The following is a 13,870-nucleotide window of genomic DNA, read 5'->3' as shown; positions in this document are numbered from 1 at the left end:
CCTCTCTCTCTGTCTCTCCCCCTCTCTCTGTCTCTCCCTCTCTCTCTGTCTCTCCCTCTCTCTCCTCACCTCCTTTAACTGCCTCCTTCATGAGGCCCATCAGCACAGTTAGAGATATTACAGTCACAATTACTCAAGCTAATTGACTTTGGGGATGTGAAATATTCTGCCGGTGCGGAGCAACTGAGGTGATGAACGGGTGAATTGTGATTTTATTAAAGGGGGGGGTATGACTCATATCCTTCCTCAGCGGAAAGCTTTCAGCGTCTCTGTTGTCTTTGGGAACTGGCTGTTTTTCTGAGATAGGCTTAAGGCATATATGGCAACACAATTACCCCCCGACACATCTTTTTTTCTGTAGCAGATGCTCACAGTGACAGCTAATTCTAACCTTGTTCTTCTCTCTCTCTCTTTCTCTTGTCTGATGTAGCTACATCTAACGGCACCATGGAGGGCATCGACAACCAGGAGGGGGGAGTGTGCAAGACCAAGTCCATGAAGATAATCATGAAAGTGGGACAAAGTGAGTATTGTATTATTGAATTACGGTGGTGAGCGCCTGCAGGCATGAGCAGGCAGCGACGACGCAGCAGCAGCAGCAGCACCGCTTGTACATTGTGCAAAATTGTGTGAGACTCTGAAAATGCCCGAATAAGGTCATAGGAGGCTGTGCAGCATACAGCTCCATCGTCTCCATGACACCTGGGGGCTGCGAGGGGGGCAGGAAATGTAATCTAGCGGAAGCCTAATGCACTGAAACATACACACACATATTCACACGCAATTGCGTATGCTTGCATGCACACATGCACTGGAAGCATCTGCTGTTATGAGCTCTTTCAACCGGAAGGCTTTCTACACATGCAAATTTAGTTTAGACGCACACAAACACAATCAATGCTCATGATCTTTGACTTTGCATGTGTGACACCTTCACACCCCCCTCTGAAGCGTGCACACGTGGTCACACCAGACAGACCGAAACCTAATCTTAATTATGGCAATAATTATTCATAAGTCAGTTGCCCGACTGCCACCCGGTGTGATAATTTCCAGAGGTCCACCCTCTCTCGTCGGCGCCGGCTTCAGAGCTATTGAGAATCGCTGAAGGTCAGGGAATTAATTGAAGCTGCTGCACTTTGAGGAGGGGAAGAACAGGTGCCGAACAAGCCCTGGAAATTGGTTCTGGTGCTTAATAGTATTGAAAATCAGCGGATGCGTTTGATGAAATGTACTATTAAGTGTGGTTCTGGTACGGTTAAGCGGAGTTTAACCTGAGAACACTAGTGATTATAACAACAGATGCTCAGAGAATCGCCTCATGACTGTTTTGTAGTCTGCTCAGCTTCAGAACCACAACAGATATATACTGACGGCCGTTTTTAGCAGCATTTCAAACCATATGGACCCATCGCAGAACCCAAAAACAACCATTAACCACTCTTTATGGCTGATTACAGTATTATCTGGATCATGAGGGGGCCGTATCTACGGAAACACTTTGCTTTTATGTGGATCCAAATTGAGGAAGTCAAGGAAATTTGGCTGCGTGAGCAAGGCTTTAAATTTGCTTTTGAGAAGCGTTATCGGTGCTTAAAGAGGAGGAGATGACTTTTTTTTTTTTTTAAGATCATCAGTGATTAGTTAAAGGATGGGTTTGAATTCTGTGAAGTCTATCCAACGAAACACCTGCAGTTAACCTCCACACGACAACCAGGATGAAGATACTCACCTGATTGACTTGACAAATGCTAAACGTTAGTTAATCCCTGTGCATCTTATCTGTGTTTTTTTTGCAGATCCCTCTGACCCTATTTCACCCAAATACAACCCCACCAGAGTACCCTACTCTCCCAAGCACCCAGACAGCAAGGACGACAAAACTAACGACGTGCTGGAAAAACCAGGTGAGCTCACCTATTCTTGGCTTAAATCCTGGGAAAGTGGTAATTGAGTGTAGGATTTATTGAAACAGTTTGGCATTTGGGGCGCATGATTGTTGAGCTAAGAGTAGATAGCAAGCATGTGTGTGTGTGTGTGTGTGTGTGTGTGAAAGCGCAGGAAAGAAAGGTCAGCGATTCATCAGCCAGTAATTGAATGTTGCCCATAAAACTGATAGGCATCTCCGGCCTCTCAAGGACTTATAAGGTATCTCCACGCTGGCTCCATTCCAGCCTTAACCCGCCGCTTAAGTGACATTTTCAGGAAAATGATCCGATCGCTGTCTGCCATCTTTTTTTTTAACGACCCGTTCTTAGCACAGACACACACTTGTTTCTGCACCGAATCACGACTCAGACGAGACGTGCAGCTCCGTGCAGACCGCTCTTATCTCGGCTATTATATTGCAGTTAAAAATCTGCCTAGAAGAAAATCAGGCTGGCAATTTCCGCAGCGAGCTGTGCTCAGAAAAAAAAAAAAAAAAAAAAAAAAAAAAAAAAAAAAGAAACAGGAAGGGGCCAAGAACAAAAACAAGCTGACCTATATAAACAGTCCTCCAGTCCTTCCCCATGTGTCCCGGTTCACCCAGGGCGTGGCCTCACCCGACACTTTCTGTTTTCATTCCCAAATCCGTTGCGATGACAAGCTCGCCGACCTGCCATCCTGCCCGTTAAATCCACGCTGGCACCGTCTTCTGCAGACATCAGCATCTTGTCTCTGCGTTTTCCTGTCCTCCCTCATGCTTTTTTTTTTTTTTATGTCTCATCCCTCCGTTCCCGGCTGCTAGCGGGAGCATATGGGCGTCAGAGTGCTATGGGCAGAGCGTCTGAGGCAGCATAATCCCTTTGTAAAACAACGTAAGGGTCCTTGCTTTTGGGCTGCCTGCCATCTCCTATCCACTCCCCCCCCCCCCCCCATACCACAGCAAAAAAAGCACTGTTAGGCCTTCAGGAAAACAGCAGCAGACAGGGTTGTGGGGGGGGGACGCAGTAATCCACCTGTGCCGGGTGGAAGTACAGAACGCATCCACCCTTCAGTGTTGGATGTGAACCAGAGTGTCCATCGCTGGGAGTCAGAGCACAGCTTGGCTTTCATAATTGATGTCACATGATGCCATCAAATATCTTACAAATGTCTTATTTTCTTCCTGCCGGGGCTGTTAGTTAGAAAATGAAGTTACTTTTTTTATGTCTTTCAAAATGTAATTTATCTAAGTGCCGTTTGCCTCTGTACCCCCCCCCCCCTCCCCGCCCCCCCAGCCCGTTGTATCATCTACTATCAGGGCTTTTGATTGCCCTAGTTTCAAGGTTGCCGTCTTCACCGGCTGAATTTGAATAGCCACCGATCGAATGTGACCTTTATACAAAAAAGCCCGTCTGTGAGCAGGCTTCACTCTCAGCCACCGTGCTGCTGCCGCCGCCGCCGGCTCGCTTCACTATACCTTTATTATTGTGACATGATGGAATGAGTGTGAACAATAAAAGGTAAAGGCAGAGAAAAGACTTGAAAGGGGTCAGTTATCTTCAACCAAAGTGCTTTTCAGATCCTTGAACAGCATCAGAAACCTCCTCTCTCCCTCCCTTCCTCCACATCTCTCTCTGATGTCAGGATTGCAGGGACTACATCCGCAAATGTTTCCAACAACTTTCCAACAATCAAACGCTTTTACTCTACCCCGTTTTCTTTTAATCAAATGTGTGCTGTTATCACTAGTTCCCTCCTTTCTGACAACACCACGTCATCTTTGGACGACACCATGTATGGACTAGTTTATTTCAAGCATACCTCGACCTTAAAAGTTCAGTCTGTGTTTCCTCGGTGAAGAGATTTCACATTTATACTCAGAGTTTGAACGACGAGCCGCTGAACAAACAGCTCATTCTGTCATTTTACTCACTTCTTCCTCTCGTCTTTCCGTCTTCCAGGTGTAGCGCCTAGAGAAAGCGACGCGAACAACACCGGGAAATCCTCCAGCGTCATCGGCTCGGAGGTGGCCATCTTCGTCGGCATCGCCTCGGGCAGCGTCATCTTCATCATCATCATCATCATGCTGGTCCTGCTGTTGCTCAAATACCGGCGGCGGCACCGCAAGCACTCGCCTCAGCACGCGGCCACGCTGTCGCTAAGCACCCTGGCCACGCCTAAACGGAGCGGAGGCGGCGGGAACAATAACGGCTCGGAGCCCAGCGACATCATCATCCCGCTTAGGACTGCTGACAGCGTCTTCTGCCCGCACTACGAGAAGGTCAGCGGCGACTACGGCCACCCGGTCTACATAGTTCAAGAGATGCCGCCGCAGAGCCCCGCCAACATCTATTACAAAGTCTGAGGTGGAACTTTTTTTAAAAGCAAGAAACAAACTGGAACAATCCCTGGGCAGAGCGGGTTTTTTTTTTGGTTCCGGCTGGCGCCGCCGGCACGCCTGCAAACGAACACTCTCGCTCTTTCTCTCTCTTTATCTCTCTATCTCTCTCTCTCTCTCTCTCACTCTGTCAACTCCTCCTCCTCTCCTCTGATGTTTTGTCACTATTTTTTTTCTTTATCAAAAGTTTTGCTGATACCTTGTCGCTCTGGTTTGTTCATAGTCGGTGCGGACGGGACGGGACGGGTGGTGGTGGTGGTGGTGGTCGAGGGGGGGGGGCCTGAGAGAAGGCTGCTGCTGCCACTGCTGCTGCTCTCTGGGGCTCTTTTTTGGGAAACATAGAGGAGAATGATCTCTATCTTCTTCTTCTTCTTTCCCCGATGTTGCTCCATGTATTGTTTTGTGCACTGCAGCATTTTTTTTGTGGGGGGGCAGGGGGGGGAACTGAGTGTTGTGGGATCAGAAAGTTAGACAGATGCACACAGCATGTTTTTTTTTTTTCTTTTTTCTCGGATGGGACAGACAGATGGATGTACGGACGTTGAAGTGTTTTTTTTTTCCTGGGAAAAAAAAAACAGAGGAGGGGAAAAGTAATTCGGCCTCACCTTAAGAGAGACTTCTGCTTGGAATAAGAGAGAGAAGGGAACTTAAACACGAGCGAGGAGAGGTGATACAGGACGTGGGCTTGACCATGAACTCACAAAAATTGCTGCCCTCCCTCCCCCCCCCCCCCACTTTGATGCTCACTAGCCAGAGAGACTCTGTGGATTTATCCAGCCGGACACGAGGAAAAAAAAAAAGAGGAGAGAGATTCTTGCACCAATCCTCTCTGGGACTTTTCCTGACTGATTCGCAGAGATCACCCATTCACCCTGCATTCACCCACATTCTCACCATCACATGTACACACACACACACACACACACACACACACACACACACACACAGACAGACAGACACACACACGGTCTCACCGGTCGATGTGAACTGTTTGGGTTTCAGTGTGGATTTACACCATTTCTCCTTATGTTTTCAGCAAAACACCTCTTTCAGATGTTACTTGAAGGTTTTAAGGAAAAAAAATAGATTCTCTTTTTTTTTTTGTACTGTCAACATTTACTGGTCTTGTTTTTTTGTTTTTTTTTTTGGTCGTATCTGGTTTTCATATCCTGGTGTAGTTCAAGTGCAGATAGAGGTTTTCTTATCCTTTAGTGACACGTCATGTCGTACGTGACATTCAAACACAAAAGTGACCCAAACAACAGTTGCTAGGAGAGAGGGGGGGGCGAGAGAGAGCGCAAAAAAAAAGGAGTGAGGGAGGAGTCTGCCCAGGTGGCTTCTGGGAAGAGTGGAGGACTTTCATATACATAGAGCAGCACTTTTAACCCCCCCCCCCAACCCCCCCAAACCCGCCCCCCCTTTTTTTGGTACCTCCACTCTTCGCAGCCGTCCACAGTAAAGAGACACAGTGATAGCTAGAGATATGGGAGAGCAGCTGTATCCCGTCAGATTTAAGTAGCGACGGCTCGACTCAGCTTCTCTGGGAAAGTTTTAGGGGCAATAAGAAAAATTTCAATTCGCCTTACTGCCGTTTTTCGCATCAGGTGAAGAAGAGGCCCGAGATCTAGTTGAGGTTAGCATAGCTGGCTGAAACAGCTCTAGGTACTGTAATGTTTATGTCCAAGGATGATTAAGGGTGCCCTGAGGGCCCAAATCAGTGTGACCGGTGCTCTCCTATTCTTGTTTTCAAAAAAAAAAAAAAAGCACAGGGACATTTACTTACATTGTCACTGTTTCTCAATCTCCATTAGCATTTCCATATTGTGAGTTTTTAATTTACTTCTTTTTTTTTTCTTACAAAATAGATGTACATTTAAAAAAAAAGGACATTACAAAGATTAAAAAAATGAAAAAAATAAAAATAAAAAGCAGAATTTATTTATGATAGACACATAGAGCACAGGTGTTGTCAGGCGGCATGGAGAAGAAGAAGAAGAAGAAGAAGAAGAAGTAACGCTAATATATTATGGTATAAGTGCACATTATGCAATCTAGGTTTTTGATTATTTGATATCTCTCGACCCACTGAGTCCCATATTTTCATGAGCTCTCCTGGGAAGGAGGACCAGGGGAGGGCGGCCCCGGGCCCCCGGCTCCGAGGGGAGTAGAGTTATCTGACCCAAAATAGCTCACATTGGTGTACACAAGGGCAGAGTAGCTGTGTCTCCCACACTCACTCAGTGTAGCATCTCCCAAAGGATAATTCCCATGAACACCCATCGCCCCCCCCCACCCCCCTCACTTTATTCTCCTCATACACACCCTTCATGTTTTCTGTGCATGTGTGTATGTGTGTGTGTGTGTGCGTGAGCGTGTGTTGAGCAAGTCTATATTTCAGTAACTTCACATTCATCGATATCGTCGGCTTACGATCATAATCGTGACTTTAGGCCGTGAACCCGAGCATATATCAGCCCATCATCGACATCATTGTCATTTTGTTCATAAAGAACATCAAAATTTCACCGAAAAGCCAAGCCTTGTATGATCTGAGGTTTGTGCCTCTAAGAGGCTACAAAATCTGCAAATATGCAATTCTTATTTATTTTTTTAATCAATTCAGAGAAAAAAAAAAAACCACCTATGGAAAGTGTTCTTAACCACTGAAAGATGTAACAACAAACAAATGACACAAAACTAGCAAAGTACGTCACACAAGCCTGCTGTTAGTTTTTATTTCCTGCATTATTTGTAGTATTATTTGAACCTTTTTTTTTTTCCTGTTTTTTTTGACTGTGTGCCGTAGTACAAAGGTAAACTGTGAAAAATGAAACCATTAAAAAAGCATATATATCACACCTGAACAGGTATTTAAAGAAAAAGGTGAAAAAAAAACACACATACAACAAACAAATGGCTGTTTAGTTGCTGTCTGTCTGCGGCAGAATATGACAATCTTATTAGTTTCTTTGAATCTGGCGTCCTTTTCTTAGCTGCCACCCGACTAACACTCTCCCAACATCGACCGGGTTACGATCGACCTGTTATGAAACGTCGTAGCGATGCTGTGAGAGTCTTAGCACGCGGGCTAGGAGAAGCACCTCAGGCTAATGTAAAATGCCTTGCTCGTATGGTCAGCCCTTGGTCACTTGACTCAGTAATTTTGCACCGTACTTCTGTAGGTAAGAAACTGTAAATACATTAATGTTTGTATTGTATATGGATCCTGGGTTGTTACAATAGCCTTATTCACCTTTTTAGGAAAGTAAATGGAAAAAAAAAGTACAGAAAAAATGGAATACACTTCAGTAAAACAGAGCATACTACTTTTTTGGTAAATAGCTTATGTAAATATTGACCAGAACCCAATAAAAAACATTTTTTTATAAACTCTTAAAGTAAGATGTTTTGTATAAAATTTGAATTTTTTGCTATGTATTTTAGCTAGCGCTCGATGGAAAGCCCGTGTCCTCCCCACTCCCTCCCCTTTTGCACTGTTTCCATGGTAATTTGGTTTTAAAAAAAAAAAAAAAAATGAGAGAAAAGTTGCCAAACCGACTGCTGCATATTTGTGCCATAAGTGTGTACCATAAATATTTATTGAATTAGTTTCTTTTTTTTTTTTTTGTTTTTTTTTGTTTTGGTCTGTTTATGATTTAATTTCAGTCCAGTTTGTAGGTGACACAGTATTATATTTGCATTGTTTTTTTTGTTTTTTTTTTTCGTCTACCCCCCTCCCTGGTTTTTCTTTCGTCATGTCATGGTTGGTTGTCATGGTTACCGGGTGTGGCTGTTTACCCTCTTCTCCCCCCCCCAGCCCTCCCCCCCCACTTTCCTTGCAGTATGAGATGGCCAGGCTGTGAAAAAAAAAATGGTTTTAACATTCAAAAATTTAAAGAAGTTCAAAGTGAGGATAAATGACACACATTCCACCAGTCTGTTACAAACTGAAAATGTTTTTCAATAAAATGTTTTTCCTATGGACGTGCTGTCTGCTCGTGATGCTTTGTTGTTCACGCTGCATGAATAAATAATGTCTTTATTTATTTATTTTTATTGTTTCACACAACTTGAAAGTAAAAAAAAAGTTCATATGACAGTTTTTATTTACTTATTTCAACTTCTGGGGAACAAACTTCAGTTGTGTAAATGACATATTTTGTGTTTTTAGAAAAAAACCATTTAAAAGCACATTTTCTTATTGAAAGTGATGCTTTTATAATAACTGAAATAACATGTGTAGTATATATTATATGGTCAAATATATTTAGAGCCGTCAAATATTACAGCTGAAAATGTCATTTCAAAAACGATTAATCAGATTAATCTGCTGCTATAACAACCATATATTTCAATCCTTGGCTGCAAGTTCAACACTGATGTTGAGTCAAGTTTCTTCCACTCCAAACTGGGAAAACTGTGTCTTTATGGAGCTGGCTGTGAGCAGGAAAAGGCCTCCTAAAAACTGTTGGAAGCACACAGTTGTTTAAAATATCATTGTAGCATTGAAAGGATGTTTATTTAGTATCCGTATAGATTGAGGAATTGTGAGTAGCAGATTAAAAAAGAAGATCAAAGTAGAAGCAGCACAAACTGAGTTTTATTCCCTATTATGGGATTTTTCCTGTCTCTAATAACTCCCCGAACTCCCAGTTTGTAATAGAGTCATCCAACTCAAACCTGACAGGTCCTGACAAAGTATTCATGTTTTGGTTAAGGCGGTTGTGTTCTGTAAAGCTTCTGGCTCTGGTCGAGTTTGGGTTTGGTTATTTTCAAATGTAGTTTGTCAAGAAACTTCTCTGTTTCTCTCTGTCTGACTGTGCCAATATTGTCTGAATCCAGATGTGTAATGTGTTGCATGCAACGCTCAGTGGAAAGAGGAGACACGCAGCGTATCCAATGCTTTCATTAGCTGACAGTCAACTATAGAGGAAATAAAGCAGAATATACGTAGCTACGGGTACGTGTACGTTCAGGCAGTTATTTTTTTCATTTGAAACCAAAAGCAAAAAAAAGGAAATATCATGGTTTTCACATTTTTTTTTATTAAAAAAAAGGAAAAAAGAAGCCATTTTTGTTTTATTGTTGTCAAAATCAAAAACTGAAATATAACAGGGTAACCTTAGAAGATAAATAAATATATTCAATCTTAAATGTTATTTCTCTTCCACCACTGTCCCTGTCCCATCTAGGGGCTGTAACATAGACACAGCTCTTAAAATGGAGTTTCTCCATTTACAGGTAATATTCTACTTAGTTCATTTAGACCAAGACTGCGTCCAAAACTCTATACTAACATGCTATTTAGTAGTATGCAACCAATAGTACATGAAGTGCATACTATTTCTGGAAAATCTGTAAAGTTACAGACTTTAAAAGCATTTATTCCAGATGTAGAAAGTCAGGGAATTTTACAAACTTATTGATTTATTCTGGAATATCAGGGAATTTCACATTTTCATAACTTTTGTGTATTTTAATGTGCAGTAAAATATGACTTTTTTTGCATTCATCACCTAACCAATACAAATTAGAAATGGAATATTTGGCTAGCTACATTGCACTGTATACTCTACTATACTATACTCTACCCTTCTATAAACTCCACCGTAGAGGCCACTAATGCAGAAAAATACCTACATTATATGTAGTTATGATTATTTTGCTGTTATTGATAAAATAAATGGCCTAAAAAGGCTGCCTACTGAAAATCAATATGATCAATACTGCTTTGGCAGATTGATTTGTCCATTATGTGACATGTCACAGCTCAGGACGGATACGTAACGTAGCCATCAACAAACAATAGCTATAAAAAGTGAACATCAGCTTGATCAATAATTTGGTAACACGCTGCAGACGACACTATTCAGGAAGAACCACACAGGATATTTCCACATATCAGACTATTAATTCACACTATGCAACTAATCAATATATCACACACTTAAAGACAGATACATAAAAGATACTTCATGTCTAAATGAAAAGGGCAAAACAAAGAAGATCTTTATTTATGTAGCCTATGTATGCATTTATTTATTTATTTGGTACAGATCCTGTGCTTTCATAATGTTATAAAAAGGCCATTTTATCATCTTGGCTTTTATTTTGATCTCTTTACTTTTACATCCGTGTCACCTGTCTGCTTTTCTTCATTCTTCAATTCTTTAAAAGAAAAAATGCAAAAAAGGAATTTGCAAAAACCAAAATTGGACCGTTTTATGAATTTGGTTTTTTCATCCATTTCTCACTTTTTTCAAAAAAAAAAGAAAAAAAACAACAACAACAAAAATCCATTTTTTTAAAAATTTGGTTTCAAACAAAAAAACGAACTGCCTGAATACACACACACTGTTTCATATCTCATTTCAGGTTCAGTCTCAGGCAGCAGCACCGGTCAGGTTCAGTTGGATCTATTTAGAAGCTTAAAGTCAGTTTACGGTCAATCAGAGCTCAATAATCTCTCCTGGAAGATGTTCATAGTGCACTTAATTGCTCACATGAGAAGTGGCAGAAATATTTGTGTCAAGAATGTAAAATGAGAGACAGAGAGAACTTCAAACCCACGTCTGAAGCCCCTTTAAGAGGTCTAAAGAGATGCAGGTTTTTGGCAGTTTAGAAAGCTCCTCCAGAACCACAGAAGACAATATAGGCAGGAGCGTCCACATACTTTTGTCAACAGAGTGTACAAACCATATGAATGTCAGTCTTGCAGCACAACGAGTATCGAGGACGTAGAGTAGTGAAGGTGTGTCAGCTGCGTGTAGAGTCACCCACTCTTTGTTGGTGTAATATGGAGACGGTGATTAAGGGATCCTGTTTCCTATCAGTGGGATGATGGCTGCTCTCTGAAACAGAACCAGCACAGGGCCAACTTGTCACTAAGCCGGTGAGTCAGTCTTGTTGTTTTGTGGGCCAATATATCCAGGCAACTAGCCTGTATAACCAGCCATGCTGCCAGTGAGTCAGGACAGGAACCTGCCAAAGTATTACCAGGCAGAGATTCAACCACAGCGAGCCAGACATCCCTTCTACTATAGCTGGCTAATACCAATCAGCCCGCCACCAAATCAGCTCATATAGCCTATCAACTATAGCCACCGTAGCTTTCTGCTCAGCCAAAAAGTCTGCAAGCCAGAATATCAAGCAACAGGCAAGATTATAGCTATGACAGCCAATCATCCAGCATGCCAGCATTTTTAGCCAAGTCTAGATTAAAGTCTTGGCTTTATTTTAGCATCAACCCAAGGTCTTTGGGTCTATATTTGCTTTCTGAAAAAGACTGAACTGCCGAATTTGCGATTAAAACCTTGCAACAAGGTTGGAGGTATCAAGCTATCAAACGAGGTTCCTTTTTATTTATTTATTTATTTATGTTGTAGGAAAAAAAAGATTTTTTTTTTTGGCCATACCAATCATGGTCACATTGCTGTAATCAGTGTTGGTTGATTATGATGGGAGTGCTGTCATTCCCATGTTTTCATGGATTAGTAAATTAACCTTGCACTTTGTGCCATCCAAAAACAGCCACAGAGAGCCAAAAAAACAACAGAAACACACTGTAACGCAATCCTGCACAACAGTCCTGTATTTACCTGTGTAAAACGGCGAGTATGCTTCAAATTACTGTACTGTAGGTGCTTGTCAAATTGTCAAACAGCGCCTGAAACTCCCAACACTTTTCTGACTTAAGAGAACTCATCATACAAAATAATTCATTTCAAACATACTCTGACCATAAAGGAATAGTATTAAATTATATGAAATGTGCTTTTTTGGAGATGAGAAAATATACCACTGTCATGTATGATAAATGTTACAGCCAGCAGCTGGTCCGCTTAGCTTAGCACAAAAACCAGTAGCAGGGGGAAACAACTAGCCTTTCCATAATTTGATTTTTGTATGGATTAAACAAAGGCTAGTTGTTTCTCCATTTTCAGTCCTTGTGCTTGTGCTAAGCTAAGATGGTCACACTGAGCCTGATTGCATCCTGCTACACAACACAACAACCCACATTTACCTTTCTGCTAAAGTATTACAAACATAAACACATCTTGTCCTGCACCTTAGCTTGTTGAATGAGTCTCCAAACAAACATTCACCAGGGAAAGTGCACCGCTAACGTCAATTGGCAGCCAAGATAGCTAATTAGCTGCTCAGCTGCAGCACATTAAACAGCATGTAAACATACCTGCAAATGTCACTTCTGACCTGTTAGATGCTGGTTTGGTCGTTGCTCTTCCTGTTAGCGACACGCTGTCTGTCCATGACTTGTAGCTACAGCAGTTTGTTGATTTTGTCTCTGTACCGTAATGTTTGTCTTCTGTTCACTGTAACACCGGTAGTCTGCCAGCTGTGGTCAATCAAACACAAACACAGACACCAGCTGAGACAAAAAGGAGCATTTCTGATATTTTTCCAAAGACCTTTTTTCTTCATTTTAATAATATCAAAGTATTAACAATACATTTAAAAACACAGTGACATTATTTTTGACAGCAAAGAAGGATGATGTGTAATTTCAGTTGGACTTTTAAGGTTTATGGTGTTTACTCAACACCCACATTGCATCAGTGGTGTTAAGGATGGCCGCTTAGCGGCTAGACTTTAAAGCAGGAGACTTGAGACAGAGGTTACCAACCAGATGTTCATATCACCCACAATGAAGACATAGTACAATAACAGTCATAATTCTGACCACAGGCAGTATGTGATCCTGACAGCAGCTGTGCTTGACAGAAACTGGCTGCCTTATATAACCTGCCAGTGGCAACGACCTTGATCCCTACCACACCATACGGAAACTACACAAAACACAACAAACACATTAAAATACATTTATACTACACTAATGTCAAATAGTCTACATGATCTTAATTTATGTTACACATTACAATAGAATCATAGGAAACATGTACAGCATATCAAAATACACTAACATCCCTACGATAATTACTACTTGGTATCACCCAGAATCTTTAAATTGGTGCTCAGACACCCTGGGGACACTTTTAGCCTGAGCATCCTGCAGAGGAGACACAACATTACACATTATCTAATTGCACAATCAAGCCACAGTTAACACTGCATTCAATCTGCCATCAGTTTGGCAAACGTTATACTATAATGAGCTCTTTATGTTGAGGTAACCAAACTAGCCACACTGAGTGCATTTTGCTACAAAATACTAGTAATGAAGAGGACCTTCAGTACAGGTGGACTACCAGATTGCAGGTGTTCCTGTTGTTTTGTCCACACCAGCATTTAACACTCAGTGCCTTGAAACTGTGAGGCTATAACCGTAAAAAAAAAAAAAAAAAGTTGTCTTGTTAGCCCTGAGTGAAGCATTACGGCTACCATCTGCAGTAAAAAATCCTAATGGAACACAAAACCTCAGAGTTGAAAAGAGCTCACCATCTTTTTTCCTCTTTTTCATCATTATCTAATACACTGTTCCATTCTCCGCCACGTCCACAGAGAGTATTAAAGATATTAAAGCCACTGGCTATATATTCATCATTTCTAACCACATTGTCTTCACAGCTTTCTGTTTATGAGGCAGCA

General features: G+C 41.7%; 1 protein-coding gene and 1 long non-coding RNA gene across 2 annotated transcripts in view; one reads left to right on the top strand and one right to left on the bottom strand.

The window, feature by feature from the left end:
- The window catches only part of efnb2a (ephrin-B2a), a 29,344-nt gene extending 21,333 nt beyond the window's left edge, over positions 1–8,011 (top strand). Inside the window, exons 3-5 of the mRNA XM_067602932.1 lie at positions 431–523; positions 1,800–1,907; positions 3,867–8,011. Of these exons, the coding sequence (XP_067459033.1) occupies positions 431–523; positions 1,800–1,907; positions 3,867–4,270 (605 nt within the window). The 3' untranslated portion in view covers positions 4,271–8,011. The remainder of the gene's footprint in view (positions 1–430; positions 524–1,799; positions 1,908–3,866) is intronic.
- A 693-nt stretch (positions 8,012–8,704) lies between these two features.
- Positions 8,705–13,384, bottom strand: LOC137192340 (uncharacterized). The gene is made up of 3 exons (XR_010930562.1): positions 12,518–13,384; positions 11,000–11,154; positions 8,705–8,768 (listed from the first exon to the last, which is right to left on the bottom strand). It is a non-coding gene; the product is annotated as an uncharacterized lncRNA (long non-coding RNA).
- Between the last annotated feature and the right edge of the window lie 486 nt (positions 13,385–13,870).

Source organism: Thunnus thynnus, chromosome 11 (genome assembly GCF_963924715.1).
Source record: "Thunnus thynnus chromosome 11, fThuThy2.1, whole genome shotgun sequence".
Classification (NCBI taxonomy): Eukaryota; Metazoa; Chordata; class Actinopteri; order Scombriformes; family Scombridae; genus Thunnus; species Thunnus thynnus.
Note: the sequence above shows the minus strand (reverse complement) of the source record. Positions and strands in the feature narration are given on the sequence as shown.